Raw genomic sequence first — 24,390 nt, 5'->3', positions numbered from 1 at the left:
GATGAGGAGTAAAAAGGTAGGCTCCTAGAGCTCAGCCATGGGCTGGGTGGTCTATCTAAACATTCAGCATAAGGCTGCTATTAGTTGACTCATTCTTTATGAGACCGAGATAGGCCCCAAAACCCCTAAATGACAACTAGGCAACAACCAGGCATCAGGCACACCCTAAACTGCATTTTAATTTCCTCTTTTGTGACATCAAGAATGCAGCCACCTCCTTTGCTGGAATAGCACACACTCTTCTGCATTTAAGCCTGTTCAGTGTTAGCAGTGAATTCAGGGAGAGCAGCAAACACGAGATGCGTTTCTCCTGGGAGCAGTGAGCAGGGACCTCCTTGGGGCTACCAGCAGAACGACAGCGATCTGGGGAGAATCACACGGACTGGCATTCATGTTTCATCCCACTCCAGGCTTGCTTAATTCAATCCAGATGAGCAGTTTTCCTGAGGACACCCAGCCACTCACCTGAGACTGCGAGCGGAGCCGTAGAGGCAGGCAGCTCGTCTCACTCAGCTTCCACCATTGGTTCCAGAGTCAGTTCCACTTGTGCAAACCCACTGACATGCCCCCAAGGGCAGGAACTGAGCAACGTGGTGAGGGGTTTTCAGACAGCACATGGAGTTTGAGTCTAATTCAATATCTTCATAGTGCATGTTTAACATAAGCACTGGAGTGATTCTGTTGTGCTCAGAGTTACACACACATTGCAAGTAGAAAATTAACATGTACTTGCTTGTAAATTCAGTCAACAGAAAAAGCCAACCTGGATATATGAAATTGAGAATGTCATCTATACACTCAGCCATCAAACACTAAATTCTTCATTTTTTCCTAACTTAGTGTAACCTGTTACAGCCAAATTACATTTACTGAAGCTACCACCAGTCAACACAGCCCAGGTTATAGTCCCATCCAGCTGGCAACTGATCTTTTCCTTCCTTATTCATTTATGTTATTACTGAATGTAATATCTTACCTGTCACTGGAACAATTTAAGACAAAGTCAAGCTTTTTTCTTGTATCTTTATTATTTTTTTTAACAATGCATTTGCACACAGAATGAAAGTGATAATTTAAATAAGACTTAAAAAAGACAAAGACTTACCTATTTGAGCTGAAGAGTGATTTCTTTCTAAGCCACTTCCAGTAAGCAGTAGTTCTGCATGTGTAGTGAATTCCGTGTTTATAAATGTTACTATAGTAACTGTATCCCCAGCCATAGGCTGGTACTTACTGTTCCGGTTACCTAGCGAGCAGCAAGGTAAAAAGGGGATGAAAAAGAAACACAGTATTGCAGGACAGCTTTGCTCTTGAGGAGTCAAGAAAGGACTGCAGTAAAAGTATTTTTAATACGTATACTAGCTGGTGTCTTACAGTATGGAATAGGGCAATGTTTTTCCCACTAGACCCTCACAAACACCATGAAATGTAAACAAATATTCGGGTATTTAACCAAAGTATCTACTTTATGACAACTTCTCTTTGATTTTACTTACATGGAAGCAAAAGCTTCTTAGACTTTTAAGGACCCTGAAGAATAAGGTGAAAGGATAAGGCTGTTTACCTAGGCTGTAATGCCATGAACACCCTGCGTGCAGCTTCAGGCATAAATGCACACTGAGTGGTCTTAGCAAAGCATCAGGGGAGTTACACATCTGTGTGAAAACAGCAGTCGTATTTTCACAGTTGAAGCTAGTAATTCATTTGTGGGCAGCCTTAATGGTGGGTTAATTATCACTAGTTTGCTATTTAAAGGAGAAGCTGGCGCTGTCTTTTAATAAAAAGAAAAAGAAAAAGAAAAAATAAATCCCACACTTCGGGATGTAAAGGCTACAGCTCCCAGAAAAACTGCCTGTGTTCAGGCACGGATATTAAGTGGTCCACAGGAGGCAATACTTTGCTCCAGATGCACTCTTCACTTGTAACATTTGCTACCGAGGAAGCGCAGTGGGAAAGCTGAAAGTGAAGCTAAGCAAGAGCAGTTTCCTTTTCAAGCCGGAGAAGAAAGCCTAACCCTAACTGGCAAGAAATATGCAAGCGAAGAGGTTCTTAAGCGGCTGTTGCATACATCGCTAATCTGTTATTTGAAAATACGATTTAGGCACTCTAAAAAATAGTTAAACCCCCTATAATTCTCTCTCAAATTTACGACGAACTGGAGGGTTTGTTTCCCTTTATTTTCCGCGACGCTCGGGGCCGACGCCGCCGAGGGCAGCCTTCCCTCCACCTTAACAGTCTGTCTTAAAGCCCCGGGGATGGCAGCAGCCATTTTATGGGTAGCTGTCACGGCTGCTGCGAAGCCCGAAGCCAGCCCCGGCCTCCCCCCAGGGGCAGGTCCCAACCTCCCCCATCACCCCCCCCCCCCCCCCGTCAACCCCCTGTTGATTTTAAAACCTCAGCCAAAAAACACCAAACTACCAAGCCCAGATCCCCTTCTCATTAAAATACTACAGCGTTTATTCCACACACCCCCCCCCCCTCCATCTATGCCAGCTCAATGAATAATCTGATGCTTGAAAACATCCCCAGGAGCTGAGAAAGGTGATGGAAGAGGGAGACCACGAGGAAAATGTTTTCTCCCTCTCTCCTCCACTCCAAATACTACTCCTAACTTCACACGAGTCTGGAGTCTTCGTTTCGTTTCCCATGCAAGGTGGCAAGGCCCTGGGTGTTCACACGCTGTGATTCCTTAAGGAATAATATTGCTACTCCAGGTTTACACATCAAAGAGCCGCAGATCCCAGGCAAACACGCCCAGCCTCAATCGTGACCTCCTAAACCGTGATGCCGCAGTACACAATTGTCATTTGCGGTTTCTCGCAGCTCGACCACGGGTTTTACATACGTGCAACGGAGCGTAACTGCCTCAAAACCAAAGCACTGTGCATAGCGTGCAGTTTCTGCGGCGGGATCACTTAATTTTGTCTTTCAATTAAAAGGTAATCCCTTTGCGACAACTTAAGTTGACCTGCTGTTAACACCTGTCCGTGAACAAATAAAACCCCCAAAGCAAAACAAACAAACAAGAAACAAGCCCCAAAACCATGATGAGAGGAGCTGGGCGAGAGCATTTGAAACTGACTGATGTTTATATATTGGATTAGAAGCCAGCTGCGCGAAAAACACACCATTTAAAGGCGGCTGCAAAGCACGCAGTGCGGAGGTGCAATGGTTAATTCAAACAAAGTAATGTCACTACAAGGGGGGGACCGAGGTTGGGCAGCCTCGCGGGCTCACCGGGCCTCAGGAGCGCCGCCTGTGCCGCCTCTTTCCAGGGCGACTTTGCCCGCAGCCCCCTGGGGCTGCCCTGTACCGGCCGCCGCTTACGAGTGCCACCGACATCCGCTCCTCCGCGGGGCGCAGGGCATCGCCCGCCACCGCGCAGCTCCCGCGCAGGGACGCGCGCAGCACCGGGTGCCGCCCCCCCCCCCCCTCCCGGCGGGGCAGGAGCCGCCTGCGGAGCGGCGTGTCCCTCCTCCCGCCCCTCTCCCTCCCCCCCGCGGGGAGCAGCCGGCGGCGGCGCGGCGGAGGGGAGGGTCTAGGGCCGGGCGCTCCGCACCGCGCCGGCCGGCCGGACCGGCGGCTGCCGGCGCGCCGCGGGCATGGCGGAGCCTGGCGGCGCCGGGGCCGGAGCGGCGGGCGCCGGCGGCGGGCCGCAGCAGGGCTCCCCGGCCGCCGGAGGGGTGGCCGCCGGGGGGCCGGCCCGCAGCGCAGCAGAGAGCCCCGGGGGACCTGGCTCGGCGCGCACCGCCGGGAAGAAAGCGCAGCTGCGCGCCGCGCCGCGGGCTAAGAAGCTGGAGAAGCTGGGTGTCTACTCCGCTTGCAAGGTACCCGGCCGCGGGCGCCCACCCGCCCAAGGAGGGTGGGGATTGACGGGAGGGAGGGGAAGGAGGGAGGAAGGCGGTGGGGAAGGGCTGTGCCGGGAGGGGGAGGTGGCCCGGCTGCAGCCCTGCGCTCCCCGCGGAAGTGGCGGTGCCGGTGGATCCGTCGGCCGACGGCCGCAAAAATAAACCCCGAGCGCAGGGAACGCGGGTCCGCAGGCAGCGCCGCCCTCCCCCTGCCCGAGTCGGGCGGAGCGGAGGTGCCCGTCCCCGGCGTCCGTCTGTCCGCCCGTCCTTCCGCGGAGGCAGCGGCGAGCGGGGCGGCTCCCGGTGCCGGCGGTGAGCGCTGCGTTAGCAGCTGCCCGCCGCGTAAACATCCCGGCGGGGAGCGGGGACAGCCGTTGGGGTCTGTCCCGGCCTCGGAAGAGGAAGGAGCCGCCGGTTGGTCGGGGGAGCAGCGGCTGCCTCGCTGTTGACACCGCCAGAGCCTTTGCTCCGGGCTGGCACCGTCGCCAGCTGCTTTGGCAGAAGAGCGAAGGGGCGCGGCCTCCGGCTTTGGGAAAGTTGTGTCCCCGCCGGTCACGTAGCGCTGTCCCAGTGTCCGGGCGGCCAGCGGGCATCACCGTCCACCTGCGCCCTGCCCCGGCGGGATCGCTCCTCCAGCGCCTGCCCTCGTACTCGGGAGAGCTGCCCTGGGCTTCCCTCCACCAGCGCTTTCCCCGCGGTTCTGTTCTCGGTGGGAGAAGTGGGACTTGCCTGCTTGTTGGAGGTAAGGGGGGGCTTGGTCAGAGCTGCTGGCCTCGGAGGTCTCTGACAGCACGGCTGTGCGTGCACATGCGGCATGCAGAGCAGGCCCAATGTGCTCTCTCTCAGCTTTGGCCGCGCTGCTGCTGTTAGGGCAATTCCTGGATGCACAGTGGGCCTGACGTGTTCAAGTTGGCAGTGCTGATGTCAGATCCCTTACTAATGCTTGCAGCATTGAAAATAGCTGATTGTGAGAAATGTGCATTTCATTTTCTCTGTTCTCTTACTGATGGCAAATCATAGAATCGCAGGATGGTTCGGGTTGGAAGGAACCTTAAAGATCATTTATTTCCAGCCCACTGTCATGGGCAGGGACACCTTGCACTAGACCAGTTTGCTCCAAGCTCCGTCCAGCCTGGCCTTGAACATTTCCATGGATGGGACAGTCACAGATTCTCTGGGCAACCTGTGCCAGTGTCTGAGTACCTTCACAATAAATAACTTCTTCCTAGTATCTAATATAGATCTACCCTCCTGCAGTTTAAATCCATTCCCCTTTGTCTTACCACTACATGCCCTCGTAAAAAGTGCCTCTCCAGATTCCTTGTAGGCCCCCTTTAGAAGGCTGCTGTAAGGTCTCCCTGGAGCCTTCTGTTCTCCAGGGTGAATAACAAATTTGTTGTTAAGCAACAAATGTTAAGTGAAAGGCAAAACTAAATGCTAATGTACATGAGGAAGCATCACAGTACAGCTCTATAGTCCTGCCTGGTGGTGCAAGGAGCTTTAACTGTGCTGAAGGCATGGTGCAATGCTGTCATGTGAGGGCAAATTGAGGAAGCCACATACATGTCAATTTTTTGGCTGTTGCCAAATGTGGAGGCAACTCTGCTTCAGCTTTGGTGCATACATGCACGTTGAAATATTACACTGGTGTCAGCAAGTTAAAAGAGCAGCTGGTGTACTTGAAACTGGTGGCTGTGTGGCGTAGGTGGAAGCTTTCCCAGTGCCTAGTCCCCTTTGCACCCCCATTTTTTATTGTTGCCAAGGCTTGCTGTTAAATGAAGCTGTCTGTCAGGAGTATGTTTGTGTGAATTGCTTTTTTTCTTCCCTGGTCAGTTCTCTTCCTGGTGTACCTCCAGATGATCTTTGTGAGGGCAAAAGCCTTCTCCTGAGGAGTGTTGCCCCAAAGGGTGGTGTTGTCCGCAAGGTGATAGCTTGTACTGCTGATGCTCTGCTGGGGTATCCTTGCTGGCCCTCTTCTGTAGGAAGTCCAGGGTGCATGCCCCATTGATGCTCTAGTGACAAATGGAGCAGGACCTGTGGCTGGGGATATCCCAGAACCTTTTCCTCCAGCCAGGATCTAGGCACAGCCACAGCTCTGAACACTGCTCTGTGTGCAGATTAAAGTGGAAAACCAACCTTTGCTATTTCATTTCTCTTCAGTAATTATCTGGCACATGGCTTGTTCAGATCTCAAAACAGAAGCAAGTAGACAGAGGGGAAGCTCCTTGTAAACTAATCAAGTGGCTGGTCCTGTGGGATAAAGGAGGAAGGATGGCGCGGGATGGGAGAATGTGTTATTTTTATTCCTGAACATCTGGCAGGTGCTCCAAAGAGACACTGCTTGGCTGGTAACATCAGTGATTTGCAAGAAACTGTAGCGGCGTGGAGTGTAACTTCAGACTTTTCGTTACTACGGGTTGCAACTTCTCTCCCATTTGTTTTGGGTTTCTGTGTGTGAGTGCAAAAGAATGCGAAAAGGCAAACGCCATCTCCGAAGGGGATGTCCGTGTCCATTCGTGTAGTGGCTGTATGTGAATCTTGTATAAATATGCACAGAGCTGTACGAGTTGGAGTGCACAAAATATGTAATGGCACAAAGCATCCCGCAGTGTTGATCATCTTCTCCCACATGAATTTGTCACAGAATTCAGCACACAGAGATGCTGGCAGTAGCAGAGGCAGGGAGCCTGTGTTTGCTGGGGATGAAGAGCAGCAACACTAGAAGATGGAGAGGCTGCTGGTGGTGTAGAAGTGAGTGTCACAGGTGACAGCAGAAATGCTGAGCAGAAGAGGGTGGAAGACACTGCTCTGGGGTAGGTAGGGTGCTCAGTCCCCAGGAGGGACCTCGTGGACCTTCCTCAGTGATCCCTTTTCTTCATGGGAAATGCAGTCGAAGACTGCTGGCAAAGACGTATTCAGTGTGTGTGTATTCTGAGCAGAACAAAAATGAAGTTAAGGAAGCTGCTCTCCAGCCTAGAGAAATGTGGGGTTTGTTTCTTTTTCCTGGTAAAGAATTGGAGGCTTGTAGCTGTTGAGCTGCTCCACTTGTGTAAGAAAAGGTTGGGGTGGAAAGAAGGTAACAGGCTCTTCTGTGTAAGACAAATCTTCCTAAGCATCCAAGTTTGGGGAGAGTAAGATATATGTTAGGAGTTGGCACATTTCTCGCAACATCACAGTAATGCTGTATGTTGTGCAGGTTTTGTATTTGGCATTTGCTGTATCTGTGCATGTATGAATGGCTATATACATCATTTTGGTTTCATCCAGTGTGAAATTGAGCATTAGGCATGCAAGCTTGCAGCACTTTTTTATATAAAAGCAACACTATGTGACTTGCACACATAAATATTTTTAATGAAGATGTAGGAGGAAGTCTCAGCTTTTTCTTTCCCCTATTGGTTTACAGTATGTGCAAATACAACTCCCTCCAGTCTCACTGGGAGTTTTTCTTATGAACAAATTGATATATGTACTATTAGTATACTAAGTTTTCTGTAAAATTGGTCATTTCTCAGTATATATCTTACAGTAATGTCTGGATGCTTATAAGTACTGTAGGCTAAGGCATTTGGGAATAAGACCTCCTTGAAGAAAGACTGTGCTTTAGATAAACAAAATGGACAGAGTGGGAAGGGTTATGGTGAGATGACTTGGCCAAGGCCCTATGGCAGATTAGTGAGTGGCAGAGGCTGCAGTAAACTCTAGAAGCACTTTTCCCCACTTCTCATCCTAGAGTGACCTCTGTGGAGTTTTCCTGATTCTACACAAATAGGAGTTCACAGGGTAAATAATTAAATATTTGTATTTACCTGGCTTTCGTAAGACAGATTAAGAGGAGGCAGACTTGGCTGTTACTGCTGGGCTCTGTATAGTGTGAGTACAGATCCTTGAATCTAAACTTGAAATGTATTAAAGTTGTTTTCTGCAGAAGTGCAGAAGAAGACATACACGACATCTAAAGCATCATCATATTGGGGTGAATCTGTTTTATAATGTCGCAGGCCCAATTAAAGCATCTTCCTTTAAATTAAGTATGAAATCTTCCATTACCTTTACAAGGTGGGAATTGGGCTGCTATTATTAATAAAAGCTTTATATGGTAGCCTAAGTGAAACTGGAAAATACAGGGAATAAGATACTTGGATTGATCAATAAAGAGCATGTCCTTAAAGCTGAACATTGAACTGATTATGGGCCACCTGATACATGAGTGGCTCGCCAAGCAGTGTCTAACTGTCTGGTTGCTGGGTACTGGACATATGAGTAAGAAAAAAAATATGCCTTTTAAATTCATCCATGTTATTTGTTATAGTTTGTGTGACGTGCTTTGTTAAAAGCATCAATTTGAGATTCTTGCTTGCAGGAAAAAACTCGCATGGCTCTTGGGAAGAAAAATATTTTTTTCTAGAATAATTATGCTTGCTGGAAATAGAAAGGTTTCTAATGTTGTGTATGTATAATCTGTTTGGTCTGCTTTGCATCTCATCTCGGTCATGAAACAGGGCAACCTGTATGATTTTGAGTTGGAAAGAGAGCCCAGCATAACAGTCGTTTTGAAATTCAGTTTTAAAACTGCTGGTGTCTTCTACTTTGTAATTAAGTTAGCTTGAAGTTTGCATATTCACTACCTGAAAAGGGAGGAATGTTTTAGTCCATAAGTTACTGTAACATTCCTCATTTATTTATTGAGATACCTGAACCCCCCTTAAAACCGGTGCAATGTTGTAACTTTTTAAGGTGCATCCTTTTTAAATTAAAATGCTAACAATATATGTTAAAATGTGCTGGTTTGTTTTTTTTTCCACTGTTTATTTTTGACCTGCTATCAGTATATTCAGTATTTGAAAGGAAACGGTAACTTTAGTTTGTCCAGAGTTTCAGTTTTCACTGCCCAGAGATATCGGATAGTATGATTTCCCACTTTGTAACCTAACATGGAAGGGGTCAAAAAAAAGATTGAAACTTTATTGTACAATGCAAAATGTGCATAATTTTGGCACATTGGAGGGGGACAACAATGTTTAATTGTGTTTTATAACGCTGCATTCATCCAATTTTATTAAAAACTGCCGGTGAAGATGCAGTGTTGGTGATCCCTGGGCCTGCAAAGATGACAGTCATTACTTTGCAGGCTTCAATAAGGCAAAAGTCCCCAGCTTTCTCCAGCAGCTTTATCAAAACTATGCAGATGTCCCAGAAAACAGGGCTCCAAGGACTGGATGTGATAGTTCAAATGCTTCTTTTCCTTCCTCCCCTCAAAACTGTTTTGATCTTAAATTAAGTTTTTGAGGAGGTGAAGTCATACTTTATTTTGTAATGAAAAGCAGGTGAGTGGCACTTAAAAAAAAGGAAGAAAGAAAGGGAAAAGCTGAAGATAGTCAACGAAAGGATTGAATGAACAAAACGCCATGGAAGCCTTAAAACAACTCAGCAATTTAAGCCACTGAGGAATGCACATTGCGTATTCACTGCAAAATACTTGCACTGTCAACATCTACAATGAAAGCTCAGTTCTAAAGAGGACCTTTTCGGGTTGTGTTTCCCCTTGGTTAACATTTATGCTGCTTCTGGTGTTTTATGGAGAGATTAACAAAAAAAAGCCACCCTAGTAGCTGTTTGAGAAAGGTCTCTGGAATAATTTGAACAATACAAATTAACAGCTGCTTCAAAAAGATCTGGTGAGGAAATACTACTGATGGCAGAAAAAATCTGCTGTTGAGCACGCTGTTTTTATTCTTCTGTGGGTGGGTTGATATTTATTTTTGGCAGTTTTACTGAGCCGCTATCATGATTCATACATCTGTTTGTTTGCATCTTTGCTGTTAATTATTGTGTGACACTAAAGTTTGTGTACTTACTCACTGTTTATGGCTTTTAGGCTTGATAGTAAATACCGTGTGGTGAGCTTCTGTGAAATACTGCTTCCACTTGGAGAAATACTTCTCAAAAAGCATAAGCCTAGTTTGAGGGGTTTGGATGTTTTTGGATGTGTTGCATTTGGTATGATTTAAGGCAATTAATAAAAAGCATGGTATTTGTCAGTAACTTACAGCGTTGAATGTTTGTCTGAACAGTTGCGTGGGACGGATCAAATCTTGCTTCCCTAACATAATATTCAATCAGTTTTTATTTGAGAACTTCTTTACAATTGTCTTTGGAATTTTATTTGGTAGTAATCTCATTTTCTGACATTTTTTTAGTGTGGCAGTTACTTTATCCTTGTTTTAACTGCAGAAACTTTCATGACAAAGAAACAGTTGCCTGTCCCACAAGGCAGATGTGGATAGCTTGTTTGGCATAGGTTTTGTTTAATTCAAGTTGCTCATTGAAAATGAGGTTTCACATAATCTCACAGATGTCCAAAGTTCCTGTTATCAGGGCAGTCCTTGATTCACAGGTATCACTCAATCACTGGTCTCCCTTTCTAGTCATTAAACTTTAAAAGATGATGTAGGTCTGGGTAACAAACAAAAGTAAAACTGACACTCCATGCCTGTAAAATTGTAAGAGGTGGTTTCTGCTGTAAAATAACATTGGGCCTTTTTCTCTTCCCTGCCAATCATATTACTCGTAGAAAGCATTATTACATTTTATGAGACTTAAAAAAATCCCAAGCCTGTTTTAATCTTGCCCCATTTCACACTGAAGCCTCCCTGATGCCACATTATAAATACATGTGGTGGCAGACAGTCTGCACCCACACAGTGAGTTTGGAGAGCCAGGGGGTTCAGGCAATGTAGGTTGTCCCATTTCCAGCTCAAGTATGTGGAACTGCTTTTGCTGGGCACTTGGAGGTGGATTTCTGAGTCATCTCTGGCTGCTGAAAATGCCAGTCGCATCCCTTAGTACCTGTTAGACCACCCTGGGTGTGGGCAGAAGCTATGACACCAGGGGCCAGGAGCCCAGCTGGATAAATACTTAAACATTAGAGATGGCAAAAACCTCATGCGGTGCTTAGCAAAGTGCAGGCAGCAGTTTTCTTGGTGCTCAGGTTGCTGAATATTAAAATTAGTTTGGAAGAACAATTTGCCATCAATCAACAAAGCTGTCAGTCTTAGTAGCTGTCAAGCTGTGATCCTTTCTGTTTCTTCTGGGCGCTTCTTCCTTAGGTAAGGTGGGATTTGGAAACATAAAAGGAAAATGAGATAGGTTCCTGAAATAGATTGCGATAAGTATATTCAAAATTGGTTTTGAAAAATTACACATTAGTGCTGGATGTATTAGCATCACATTTTTTCCTGCTAAGGTTGTTTCGGTCATAAATATTATGCAGCCATTGGCATACTTTCCTCACTGAGGTCTTGGCAGTGCAAATTCATGAGTATCTTGTGACAGCCCAGTGCACAGATACCTGAACAGTAGAAAAGCATGCTTTTCTTCTAGTTAGATGTTCAAATAGGAGCATGAATGATGTTAGAAGTACTTTACCAACAAAACAACTAAGGTTTTTTGCATATGCCGAAAATCCCCTCCTATAAAGCTCCTCTTTGGGTAACTAGAATTGGTACTTCCAACTTCTGAATAATTTGAAACACGATTACCAAAGTCACAACCTCTCCCTTCATGACCACCCCTTTTACCTGCAGTCTCTTTGTGGTGTTTCATACTTAGTGAGTGTAAATAAACTTCTCAGAGTACGCATCAAGTTGCATTGGTAGCGCGACTCTCTTGGGCATCTGTTGCTTTTGTATCCAAGCCTTGCCTCAGAGAGCATCCTCCGATAGTGCAGTTATTATTTACTTATTTCAGTATTTAGTTAGCCCTGCTTGGCTTGTCATAGGCTTGGTTTCAGTTGCGTGATTCCTTGTTGCCAGTATAGTTGAGGTAGTGATAAATGTGTTACCTGTTTGTGTTTAAATCATTAGAACTGTCCTGGTGGCAGGAGCTGTACATGTTGGTATATCAGTAAATGTTTGGATACTTCTTTCACTAGTGAGGGCTTCTGTAAAGGAATTAGCCAGAATTTGTGTATGTATTTTTCTGAGCTTACTAGAACAATGTTAATCTCTCTGTTTGGAGTACTATTTCTAATTATTTCTAGAAGATAAATCCTAGCTGTGTGGTAGGTAAAAAAGGAAGAACAAACCCACGACTATAATAAAACACCCCAACCCCCCTACCAAAACAAAACAAAACCCCCCAACTTGTAGTTAATGTTAGTTTTTATTGCCCTTGAAATGCAATTTCAGGAAGTGTCTGTGTTTTGCAGTGTTGATCGATACCCCTTTGCTTTGATTTCAGGCTGAGGAATCCTGTAAATGCAATGGGTGGAAGAACCCCAACCCACCTCCCACACCGCCCCGGGCAGAGCTGCAGCAGGCGGTGGTGAGCCTCGCAGAGCCCTGCCGCAGCTGCAGCCATGCGCTTGGTAAGCTTTGGCCTAGCTCCTGCAGTCCATGTGCCTGTACCCAGGAATCTCTGCTCTGCTCTGCTCTTGTGAGATAAAAGTCAAGATGTCATGGCAACACCTAGAGATGGGGGTCATGGTTGGGTGTAAATGTCCATAACATAGATTAAAATACCCTAAAATGAGTTTTGAAGAAAGTGAACTAAGGTACAACTTCTAACAATGCATACATTCTGAAATGCAAAAGCACTGTTAAGCTACCCATAACAGTTCTAATACTTCTTGTAACATACACATTAACCTCACATAGAATCATAGAATAGTTAGGGTTGGAAAGGACCACATGGTTTTATCTGTCAGCAGCCTTAGTCACAACATGAATGACTCTCTCCTGTAGGCTGTATTATGTTTTCTTAGTACAGAATAAACTGTAAAATACTCTTGAACATTGCTAAAGCAGGTACTCTCACCTACAGAACGAACTGAGCCTATTCACGGAAAAGAATGCTGGGGTTGCACATCTTAGCATTTTCTAAGTGGCTGTGCAGACAGCTTGCATATCTTGGAAGCAACTGCTCAAAATCCACTGTCAAATACTGTTGTGGGTTTGTTTGGTTCTTTTCAGAATAATAATAAATAATGATTTACCCACAAAGCCTGAAAAAGACTGGTGAATCATTGTATTGTTTTTTTAAGAATTTGTGCATCCAAAATAAAAACTGATCACCTTTTCTGTATATATTAACAAATATTGAATAAAATCTGAGCTAAAATAATATTCAGAATTAATTGAAAAGCAGTGGTTGCTGTTTAATTTTTGTTGATGTCCAAAACTTAGGACAGTGAAATAAGAAAAAGGAAATCTAAAACCTTCACAATGGATCATTTATTTGTCTGTCTTTGAAAACGCATGGTTTAGAGCGAGGTGTCCCTGCCCATGGCAGGGGGGTTGGAACTAGATGATCTTAAGGCCCTTTCCAACCCTAACTGTTCGATGATTCCATTTTGTGTAGGATTTTTTAAATTGGGATTTATTTCTATTTTCCCCCCTCTTTTCATTTTATGCTCTAACTACATCTGATCTATTTCTGGGCTTTTCAGCAGATTCCTTTCCTTTCTTGGTATCCCCATCCTCTGAGTGTACTTGCAGGAAATTAACAAACACATAGTGTGACAGAAAGTTTGGTGGCTTTAGCTGAGTTAGTTTTAAACTTTCATCATAGAGCTTCTCTGTGCTGCATTGGTTATGCAGTTAGGGTAGCTTGTGTTACCTTTTATTTGTGGCCTTTGAAGAAAGGGGTCTTTGTTTTTTCACCCAAAGTTTATGAGATGTTGTGTCTGTCAGTTCCCAGTTCTTCAGCAGAATTTGTGGATGCTGTGTATTTTGTAGAAAAACTCAGTGCTTCCAAAGTCTGAGGCTGGTTTTGGTCTATTAAGAAATCTTAAATCTTTAGCTAGGGAACCAGGGAAAATCAGTGCTATAAAACCAGCACCATCACATGTACCTTATGGAACAAACTGTATTTATTTTTTATTGCTGGTTTTAGAAAAGGTAATATTTCTTATTCTTTTGACTTCAGCTAATAAGAATGATGTTTCCTTTGAAATAACTGAAACGAATTGCTGTGTACTTCTTCACTTTACTGGCAGAAATATGTCTTTCAGCAGTGTTTTCCATGATAATTTTCCTATTCATCTCCTCTAAATTAGCATGTTCTTGCTGAATGCCTTTAAAACCTGAGTGACCACAAGGTGTGTAGGCTTCAGATTATCATCTGCACTGCATTTTCTCTTCCTCGGAGAGCCATTGAAATGGTGATGTAGAAATTCCTGTCTGGTTAAAGCCATACCTGATGTAAAATATAGGATGTTTGGGAATTTTTCCTGGTTTGTTTTTTTTGTTTGTTTGTTTGTTTTTTTTTAATTTAGTATTTTCTTCTGAAGGCAATCCTAGGCATCAGTCTTGTTTAAGACATCCCTTTTTGGGTGTATGGTTCAATCTTCAAGCAGTGCAGTTTTTGGTGCGTAAAGTTGTTTGGTGGTGCGTATTAGCTTATAGAGCTTATTTCTATCTACATGCCTATGATTTGTATTCATTTTGTATTCTTTTCTTGTATTTTGCCTACTTACATATGACTTGTATTCTGCTATTTGTGGTTCAGCCCCATGGCTTGGCTCAGTACTGAGTTTTTAATGAATATTTCTTTTATTTGGGCAGTGTATTGCATCACTACCATAAAGTGGTGACTGACTTGGGTTTCAGGAGAATTCGGTGTACACCCACGTCAAGAACACGTTATGTAGTCAGAGGCTCTTTTCTCTTTCATATTTGATTGGTTTGGTGCAGTTGCCTGCTGGTAAACATTTTCAGTCTTGATTCACTTCTAAAACTAGTTAATTAATGTGTTAGTACATTATATACACAGTCTTCCTTTTTTTTTTCCCCAGCACTGTCTTCTGTTCTTGCTATGCACTTTTATGTAGCGTATTTGAGTATTTCTTGGTTTGCCTGTCCTATATAAATCACTAGTGGTTTTATGTACACACTGATTTTGAGGTAGACTGTGGACACTTTTCTCATTAATTCATTTTCTCACTGCTCCTCAATTGTACACTAAAGGACTTGCTTATTGAAGTTGCACAACTAAAATAATTAACAGGTCTTCTTATCATTGCATTGGCCTTACTCTTTCTGCTTGCTTTCTTTTTCTGCATACTGTAGCAACCTATACTTGTGATTTTTTTTGTTGTTGTTGTTGTTTTTGTTTTATTTGTTGTTGTTTTTTTTTGTGTTTGCTGCACAACAGCAGCTGAAGAAGGTTGTACTGGTTGGGCAATGCAGATGGATGGGACTGTGTAATGCTAGTCAAAAGTAATGCAGTGTTTAATGTTAGTGTACAAAAGCTTTGATTTAGTAAAAGGTTTGCTAATGGCCACAAGAATTTGGGAAAGGGCTGTGAGCATATGAAGAAAGATAGTTTGTTGGGCTGATGTAGCAACATTGGTGACTCTACAGTAAATGGTAACAGGTAGTAAATGCATGCTGGTAATAATTACGTTGCTTTTAGATTCACCTTGTGGGTAATAAGTCTGTAATAAAATGTTTAAATACAGCCAGTAAGTAGTCAAGGTAACTTTCAGTATTGTTATGGAAACTGTGTGGAAATGGCTTCTTATGCTGATGTTTTATTCATTTGTTAGTCAAGTGCAAGGTTTCTTTGGTATGTTATCAATTTCTAATGCAGTGCTCATCTAGAAGGGAATTTATTACTTTTGCAAGATCAGAACAGACAGCTGGGGATATTAAACCTTCATATCTGGCTCAAGGACAGAAACAAAATGGTTTTATTCTGCCCAGGATGCTGAATATTTGTCCTTAAAGAAAGATCATGATGCCTCCTCCCGGCCCCCTTTCAGCATATGCTCAGAACTTAAGACACTATAAATGTTCGTTTAAGTGGAAACAGTTGCTGTCATCTTTTTAATGTTCTGAGCTACGATGTCGTTTTTACTTGAAGCTGAACAAATTTATTAAATTTTAAATGTTTTGGCAGGTGTCATACCAACCTTCCCCAAAACATATTTGTCAGGTGGCCAATAAATAGGATTGTTTTCAAGTCATGCTATTACTCCCTGCTTCCTCCCTCACTAAGGAATCAGATTTGCTTTGAAAATTGCTTACCATTCCTAATCACACTGGCATATCTAAGTTTATATGATAATTATCTAAGAAGTAAATGTTGGTTAAATTTATAGAAAAACTTACATGGCCAACCTTTTAAGTAATTTTCCTTTTCTTTTAAAGGGTATTTTCTTGTCCTTTCAGATGAAATGATGTGCATAACCACGTACATTGGCCTGGAGTCAGAGAAGGTCATTGCTTTTTGTAATGCAAATATCCTCTTTCTGGGAATTGACTTCTTGGGGCTTTTTGCCTTCTCTTTTCCTGGAGCCAGTTGTTCAAACCAGCTTGAAATGAATGTCCTGCTTCACTTGTAGAAACCTCAAGATTTTGAAAATAACAGATGTGGATCTGTATTTACCTTTGGAGATGATAAAAGGGAGTTAGTCAATTGGAAATGATGATACATTAAAAGATGCTTTTTTAAAAAAAAAACTTCTGAATAAATGAGCACATGCAGTCTGCGAAAGCTTGTTAGTATAGTGTGCACAAAGTGTAGTTTGACTTTACATGATATGAAAGTAAGAGACTTAGCCAATAATGTCCACTTTAAAACAAAACTGTATTTATGGGGCTGATTTTTGTTTGGTTTGGTTTTTTAATCTTCACAGGTGCTGCTCAACACCTAGATTATGTAGTTTATGGGAATTATGGATTTATTATATTTAGTCAAGAAACCTTGTCTCAAAAGCATAGTACCTGGACAAAAATGTGTGTGGTTATTTATATATTGCAACGTAGTTATATGAGCCAGGTTTTTGTGGTCAGTTTTAAGTGTTAACTGACACTGTGATTCCTACCAGCTGTCCTTCTGCTGTGGGAATTGCCACCACTGGACTACCTTTACAAATTGCTCCGATGTGATACATATTTCAGTTACCTCTTAGAAGATGTTCAGCTAAGTAGGTTATTACAGGATCAGTGCCTTTGCCATTATAGCTTAGTTTGAGATATCCTAGGGAATACTTGTGCTATTGGTTCTGTCAGCAGGCTTTTTACAGGTTTGGACTTCTATTTTGTTTAGCTGCTCATGTTTCACACCTGGAGAATGTGTCTGAGGAAGAAATGAATAGGCTCCTGGGGATTGTATTGGATGTAGAGTATCTGTTCACCTGTGTCCACAAAGAAGAAGATGCAGACACCAAGCAAGTTTATTTCTACCTGTTCAAAGTAAGCTGAACTCGTGTAGTACGATCTCAGGTTTTTCTCTCTGTCATACATAAGTCAATGTCACTGCCCCTCATGTGTACATTGACTTTATCTGGTGAGACTTTCTCTCCAGTGTGATACTCTAGTGGCTAACTGTGGGTGGGACGTTCTGGTACTTGCAGTGTACCATGTACTGCTGCAAAAGTCATCCATATGGTTGAGGATCTGACCCTGAGTCCCATCTATAAACTGCGCAACCTGCAAGTGTTCTTCACCTCTTCACTTGCACATTGGGAAAAATCAGTTGTCATAAATGCTAACCTAGCTGCCTGCATTCACTCAGAGAAGCCCCTTACACACATTTCTAAGAAGCTGAATTCACAATGAAGTTTATTAGCTATAAATTTAGATGACTAGACAAGCTGATATGTAGCCAGAAGGTCTTCAGCACTGTATGCAGTGTGTTGTGCACCTCTGGCTTCCATTGACTCTCATATATGCAAATGTCCTAATGTTTAAAAATTTGTTTATTTTCAACAGCTTCTGAGGAAGTGCATTTTACAGATGGGAAAACCTGTAGTAGAAGGATCTTTGGAGAGTCCCCCATTTGAGAAACCCAGCATTGAACAGGTAAACAGTCAAAACATGGGTTTGGTTGTGTGTTGCTTTATTTTATTTAATTTTTTTGGGGGGGGGGGGGGGGTTAGTTTTGTTTTTTCTTTTTGTTTTTTTAAACATAGACACTGGTTTTGAAAATATGGCATTGTAGGTAGTGTGCACATGATTCTGTATATTACTTTGTATATGATAAAGAGGGGGACTGTAGGAGACTGCTGCTGCTGCTTCTCCTTTAATGTTGGTACAATATTTACATTATTTGACTTTTCTCATTCATCTTATACTTTAATGAAACTGACATTTTTTGTGGTTTTAGAGAATAAATTTAAAATACTGCTTTCATATATGCTAGTTCTAATCTTTGTTTGTTTCAAGTGATGAAAAATGCTGTTGAAGTTTTGAAATCCAATATTAAAATGACACTTGTTTTCTGTAAATCAATGAAATTGTTACAATCCAATTCAGTGAGATCATAGCCTTCTCTTTCAAAGACTAGACAATAAAAAACACAGCAAACAAAGAATAACTGAGGCCTTTGTAACTCTCAGTGGATGGAGAACATATGACAAATTCAGGTTTGGTTAAACAAGCTCCTGAGAATGCACTTTTAGCACAGAAGTGGGCCATTAGTTCCAGACAGACTATGCAGAGGCTCACATACCTCACTGAAACAGGAGCTCAGTGTTTTCCCATAAGTGGATGAATGGATGCTGTATTGTTAAACAGGGTATTTTAAATGTGAAGTCTGTTATGTGCAATAATTATTTCTTTGCAACTCTCACTTCTTATAATTTAGGAAAATCAAAACACTTCATTGCTGAATTTCTGGGGCATCTTCACCTTAAGTTCTTCTTTCGTTTGAGTATGAACAAAGAATAAATTTGTGTAATCTTCATACACTCCTAGTAATTAAAATATACTATTAAACAGTTGTACTACGTAATTTTTCATCATATTCTACATACAGTTCAATTTGCATAAGAAAGTAAAGCATAGCGATAAAACAGTAGTTCTTTTTACATGTATTTTGCAATAACTTTCCCTTGAAATAGACTGATATTTTCAATTCTGTTTCTAGCAGTTCAGCAACTCAGTCACACAGAATCTTCTGATAAGCAGCAGTATTGTAATAAATTTATAATGTGTGTATATATATATTGTGGCACTTCACACATTTTTACTATCTTCTGTAGTTTTTTTTAAAGTAGACAGCATACAAAGTGCAATGAGGGGACAAACTTGTGAAATACTGGCACCTTTTGAAGAAATAATATGATGGGTAGTCACAACTTTAACTAGAAATCCACAAGCCCTAGTTGGCTACTGAAAAGTAGCTGGAGAGGTTAGTAGTTTATACTTGATTTACAGAGGAAATAAATCATGCAGCATGGTTATCAGCAAAAATGGCAGGTAGAAGAAAGCCTACCAGATCTTTCTCTGTTCACTGATGAAGTTTTTTACTTTGAGAAGTAAGGAAGAATAAAGAATTTTTCTTCTCACCCTTTAAGTCAGCTGCTGGAAGTGGATATAATAAAACATCTGGATGTACCTTCTGTTGTTTTACAGGGGAACCCGCTTGTGGTGGTTACAAAAATAGCTGAACAAGAGGTTCATGTTTTCTTCTATTTGTTTTCTTTCCCATGTAATGCAAGTTCAGGGTTAATAAAGAGAAAGTAAAGAATGTTTGAGGACACTTCCGCGAAAATTACGGCTAAGTAATGAAACATAATTTTCTTCTGTTTTAAGGGTGTGAATAATTTTGTGCAGTACAAATTTAGCCACTTACCCTCAAAGGAAAGGCAAACAATAGTGGAACTGGCGAAAATGTTTCTGAACCGCATTAACTACTGGCATCTGGAGACACCTTCTCAGCGAAGACTAAGATCACCCAATGATGATATTGCAGGGTATAAAGTGAATTATACCAGGTAATGGTGCTCTTGCTTGTTACAAGTTTTGCTTACAAATATGTCACATATACATTTCAGGAATACACCAGTACCCATATGCCATAGGTGCACCTTCTGAATGTTTGCAGTTATGGAGTTTGTATGAAAACCTAAGGATTTTAGTGAAGATATATCAGAGTTTCACATGCATCATTGTGTTCCAAGAAGTATGCTTCATCAGCCAAAAACAGGGAGTGGAGGTCGTAAACATCTGTATCTGGCAGTGCTTTTGCATGTCCTGCATTTGCAGAGTTGCTCTCAAGACTTCTTAAGATATGAGCCTCATGTAAGATAAAATTCAGACAATTTGTTATTCAACTTAATTAAAAACAAACAAAAAAAGGTAACATGAAGCATTGTAAAGCATCACAGTTTGAAGCCAAATCATGGAAGATTTAAAAAATTAAAATGATTTTGTAAATGCTTGAATACTAAATGAGGAGTAAGTTCCTTAAAGCTACAGGTTTTGTTATGACCTTTTAATATGTTGTCCCAATTCAAGGGAATAACTTAGTCCCTGGAGGAAGAAGAGCTAGGATAAAAAGCTGGGTCTCAGTTTTGCTTTTCTCATAACAATAGCGCAATGCCTTTTTTAGTTAGCACAGCAACAATAAAGTTAAGGTTGCCAATATAGGCAACAGTTAACATGATGCCCGTGAGCACAGGTAGCAGTTAGCAAAGGTCTTTATCAGCATGCCTATTCTCAGGAATGGCCAGGGATACCTTTCCTAGCTGAGGATGAGCACTGCCTTCTGCCTGCTTCCCTGGTGGCCATTCCTCTGACAAACCTCAGCTCCTTGAAGGAGAATTGCAGATCCTGTTACGAGTTGAGACTGTGGCTGGTGGTACAGCAGACTGCATTGTGTGTCCAACTGAAATGCTCTCAGATGACCTGTCACCTCAAATAACTATCTGGTGTAAAGTAGTGTTTTCTGATAATCATGGGTCTCCTAAGACCATTTTTGGTGGGTCTTTGACCTCCATTTGTTTATGGTTGGAGTCAACTTTTATTAGGAATCAATGGCTAGCATTGGCTCTGGCTGGTGACTTTTGTTAATCATTTTGTCAGCTGTGGTTTCTCAAACCTTCCTGCCTGCAGTCTCTAAGGTTCCCCGTGTCTCAAAGCATCACCTCTTTCCAGCTGATCTAACCTGTCATTGTGAGCTTTTCCCCTCTGCAGTGTTCAAGACACTGCTCAGGGTGCTGGGTGCACCTTGTGACTTGTTTCATTTGAATGACTGTCTTAATTTGAAAACCGAGTGATTTGCATGAATCTATATCAGAGTTTCACACTTAACCCTTGTGTTTTGAGAGGTGTGCTTTTATCAGTCAAAACCAGGGAGTAAAGGTCTGCAAACAACAGTATCTCACAACTCTTTTGCAACTTTTGTGTTTGCAAAGATTAGGTCTGCCAGCAACAGTATCTCACAACTCTTTTGCAACTTTTGTGTTTCTAAAGATTAAGACACAAGAGTTTGGAAGAGCATTTTGAGACAGGCTGTACTTTGGGTCCAGATGAGAAAACTCATGCAGGATCCAGCACAGTCTGCATCCATTTAGTAGCATTTTCTTTTCATTGTTGGAACTTTCATAACGGTTGCGGTCTGATTCTGCTACCATTGACTGTTCGCTTACATGCAGGTATCAAAATCTGTGTAAAATTAACAGATATCATGACCCACATAGTCAGTACCATGATACCTTTTCCAAGAAGAGTAACATGACATGCTCTATTTTGTATGTACTTAATGCAAAACTCATTAGGGAGGGAGTTACTGTAACTTAAAGAATATCAAGTCAGGGTGTAATGGGCAGAAGCCGGCTGGTTCAAGACCTCGGTGAGAGTCCAGTCAGACTGGGATGGAGCTAATTAAAAGTGTCACCCTTTTGCATCTATGTGGGGAAATGTAGAAGATTAAAGAGGAGAAAACAGGCCAGCGTAAGGGTCTTTGGAGTTGCAGGCAGGAGAAATGGCAGGCTGAATGTGAAGAGAATACCTGCCATCAACATGAATTTTAGTGATCTGTGATTAATGTCTGGAGCAAGAGCGCTTTGTGGAAACTAGACTGCAGAGAAAAAGAATATATGGAGAGTTAAAAGTACTTGGCTGTCATTTCTTTAAAAAACTGGGCAATATAAGTGCTGCTTAACTCTGCCCAGACTTGATGTGGAACAGATTTATATGGTCATATAGCTCTCGGCTGCATTATAAATGATGTGGGTAGTGGTTTTATTGCATTAATTCATATGTTAGATGGTGATAATTACCTGGCTTTTTTTCTCTTTGCAGGTGGCTTTGTTATTGCAATGTCCCTCAGTTCTGTGACAGTCTACCTCGGTATGAAACCACCCAGGTTTTTGGTAGGACATTGCTTCGCTCTGTTTTTACTGTAATGAGACGGCAGCTGCTGGAGCAGGCCAGGCAGGAAAAAGACAAGCTTCCTCAAGAGAAACGAACTCTAATCCTCACCCATTTTCCAAAGTAAGTGGTTTCAACGTGCCTGCACTCAAGGTTAAGTAGTAGTACGCAAATTTGGCATGGAAATGGAAAAACTACCTGCAGCTTAAAATAGTTTCTCCTTTTATTCAGTAACAAGTAGATACTGCAGCTTTCTTTTCTGTCGTAACTTGAACTAGCATATTTTATGTACACAGCTGCTTGTTTTGCTTTGTCCTAGAGCTTTACTTTATAAGAAGGATCATTCATCTTGCTGGGGGATTGTGCATATTGCCTATTAACAGGTGCTGTTGGTCACTTACTTGTTTTTCCTATAGTTCTTGGAAGCAACATAGGTCCAGATCTCCAGAATGCTTCTGCTTTTGTGATGGAGCAGTAAAAATGGAGTGTTGTACTGGAGTTTATATACAGCTAAGAATTTAAGTCAACATGGTAATAGGGAACAAGTAGTAACCCTGCCCATAGAAAAGATGTGCTCATTTGACAGAGAGTAGTCAGTATTACTACATTAGTGAATCCTACATTACCACATTAGTGAATCCTAAAGAATTTCATATTGACTACCTGTTCCAGTACTGGAAGATGGATGATGATCTCTCACAATTAAGTGCCAATATTACATATTGGGCTATATGGGAGAATGAATTATCTCAAAACATGCTTAACTTTGATAGTCCTTAATTTCAAACATTTTACTGCTGGTTAAGAGTAGTGGTGGTGGTGAGACAGATGCATTCAATGTATGCTTCCTGGAAATAGTGCTTCACTTAAAAAAATATCTCCATTTTGTGAAGGTGGCTCAGCTCTCTATCCCATATTTTAAAAGTCTGTGCCTCCTAATGACAAAGGAACTGAACCTACAGGAGAGTTGGTGGCAGTGATGCTATGCAAGCTACTGTCTGGGGCTAGAGTTGGGTTAGTGCTCAGGGGAGTGAAAGCTGTGAACTTTCCAAAGCTGAGTAAAGGCAGGATTTTTTTGCTCCTACTATTATTAATAGTGCCTTTTACCACTTTGAAGAATATAAACTGTCTCTGGGGTAGACTGCTATTGATACAGGAATGTTTATGTATATTTGGGAATAGGGTCATGATCTGGTCCTGAAACAGGTATAAAAAAGGATTTAACAATGCATTGATACATGAAGCAGATTTGCGGAGGAAGGAGGTGTGCATGTGCCCCTGTGTTTCCACTGCCATTTACACCTTAGATAAGTAATTTGAAAAGCAGTATTATTCATTGCCATTCCTTTTAGTATTCTGCTGGGGGGGGGGAAGAAAGACAAGCACTGTTTGCTGATGATCTGTGGGAAATGGGAATAATGTTTTAAGTCTTTTATGGGCTGCACTTGTCTGAAGCATTTGTGTCTCTGCTGGTGTTAAACAGTGAACCCTGTGGAGTAGCTGCAGCTTGGAGCACAGAGTCGATGCCTGCTATCAGTACTGGGCTCCTGGCTGTTCTGGCAGCTCCTTCCTGGGCAAAGGGAGCACCCACAGCTTATGTGTGTGTGTACCTAGGAAATAGTCACCAAGCAGTCTGAGCACAGAGCCTCTGTGCTGCCTGTAAATATAGCCTTGGCTGAAGTTTAATGAGTGCTTCTGCTCCGTCACAGCTGGTCAAGTAGCTGTTACAAACTTTTTAGCTGTTATCAGCTGTATAGATAGCAGCAAACACTGCACATTGCTGTGCTTAGATATAAATGTCCTATATATCAAATACACGAGTATGACTTGATCCTGAAAATCCTTATCCTGTTCAGGAAGTCTTACTCAACAGTCTGTTGGCTTCACCTGTATAGTTTCTATACATATAGATGACTCTAGAGAGTAAAAATGTGCCATATCAAATTCTGCTTTCTGCAACATAGGATAAGGAGCTATCTTGCTTCTCAGAGGGAGCTGATGTATTAGCCCTGGAAAGGCGAGCGTGCTGGATAGTCTTATCTGTGGAATTTCTCTCACATAGAATAATACTGGAAGAGGTTTAAATAACAGTTTCTCTAAGTATACCAAAGTAAGATTAAAAATACTGTTATGCAAGAGCAAATATGCAATTAAATGTTACAATAGGACATTTAAAGAAATGAAAATATCTTAAGAGTATTGTTAATAACTAACTCTGGCATTTTATAAATCTGTAAGAGGCAGAAAGCAAGTGCATCAGCAAAACACTGGTTTATCAAAATAGACATTGTTTCTTATCATTGTATAACATGAGTACCTTGACATCTGTCAATTCATAGCTTTCTTATTAGTATGCAGTTTTGTTCTGTAAAAGTAGTTTGTAACTGTTTCTTTCTGCATTTGTGAATTAGATAAATATTGCTTATAATCAAATTTTC

General features: G+C 42.1%; 1 protein-coding gene across 1 annotated transcript in view; it reads left to right on the top strand.

The window, feature by feature from the left end:
- The first annotated feature begins 3,602 nt into the window (after positions 1–3,602).
- KAT2B (lysine acetyltransferase 2B) overlaps positions 3,603–24,390 on the top strand; it is a 43,827-nt gene continuing 23,039 nt past the window's right edge. Inside the window, exons 1-6 of the mRNA XM_057424887.1 lie at positions 3,603–3,827; positions 12,090–12,216; positions 16,902–17,047; positions 17,567–17,656; positions 19,391–19,572; positions 21,884–22,075. Of these exons, the coding sequence (XP_057280870.1) occupies positions 3,603–3,827; positions 12,090–12,216; positions 16,902–17,047; positions 17,567–17,656; positions 19,391–19,572; positions 21,884–22,075 (962 nt within the window). The remainder of the gene's footprint in view (positions 3,828–12,089; positions 12,217–16,901; positions 17,048–17,566; positions 17,657–19,390; positions 19,573–21,883; positions 22,076–24,390) is intronic.

The sequence above is a fragment of the Pezoporus wallicus genome, unplaced genomic scaffold, assembly GCF_028554395.1.
Source record: "Pezoporus wallicus isolate ANWC-B61680 ecotype Strahan unplaced genomic scaffold, APGP_CSIRO_Pwel_v1 contig_3181, whole genome shotgun sequence".
NCBI classification, from domain to species: domain Eukaryota; kingdom Metazoa; phylum Chordata; class Aves; order Psittaciformes; family Psittacidae; genus Pezoporus; species Pezoporus wallicus.
Note: the sequence above shows the minus strand (reverse complement) of the source record. Positions and strands in the feature narration are given on the sequence as shown.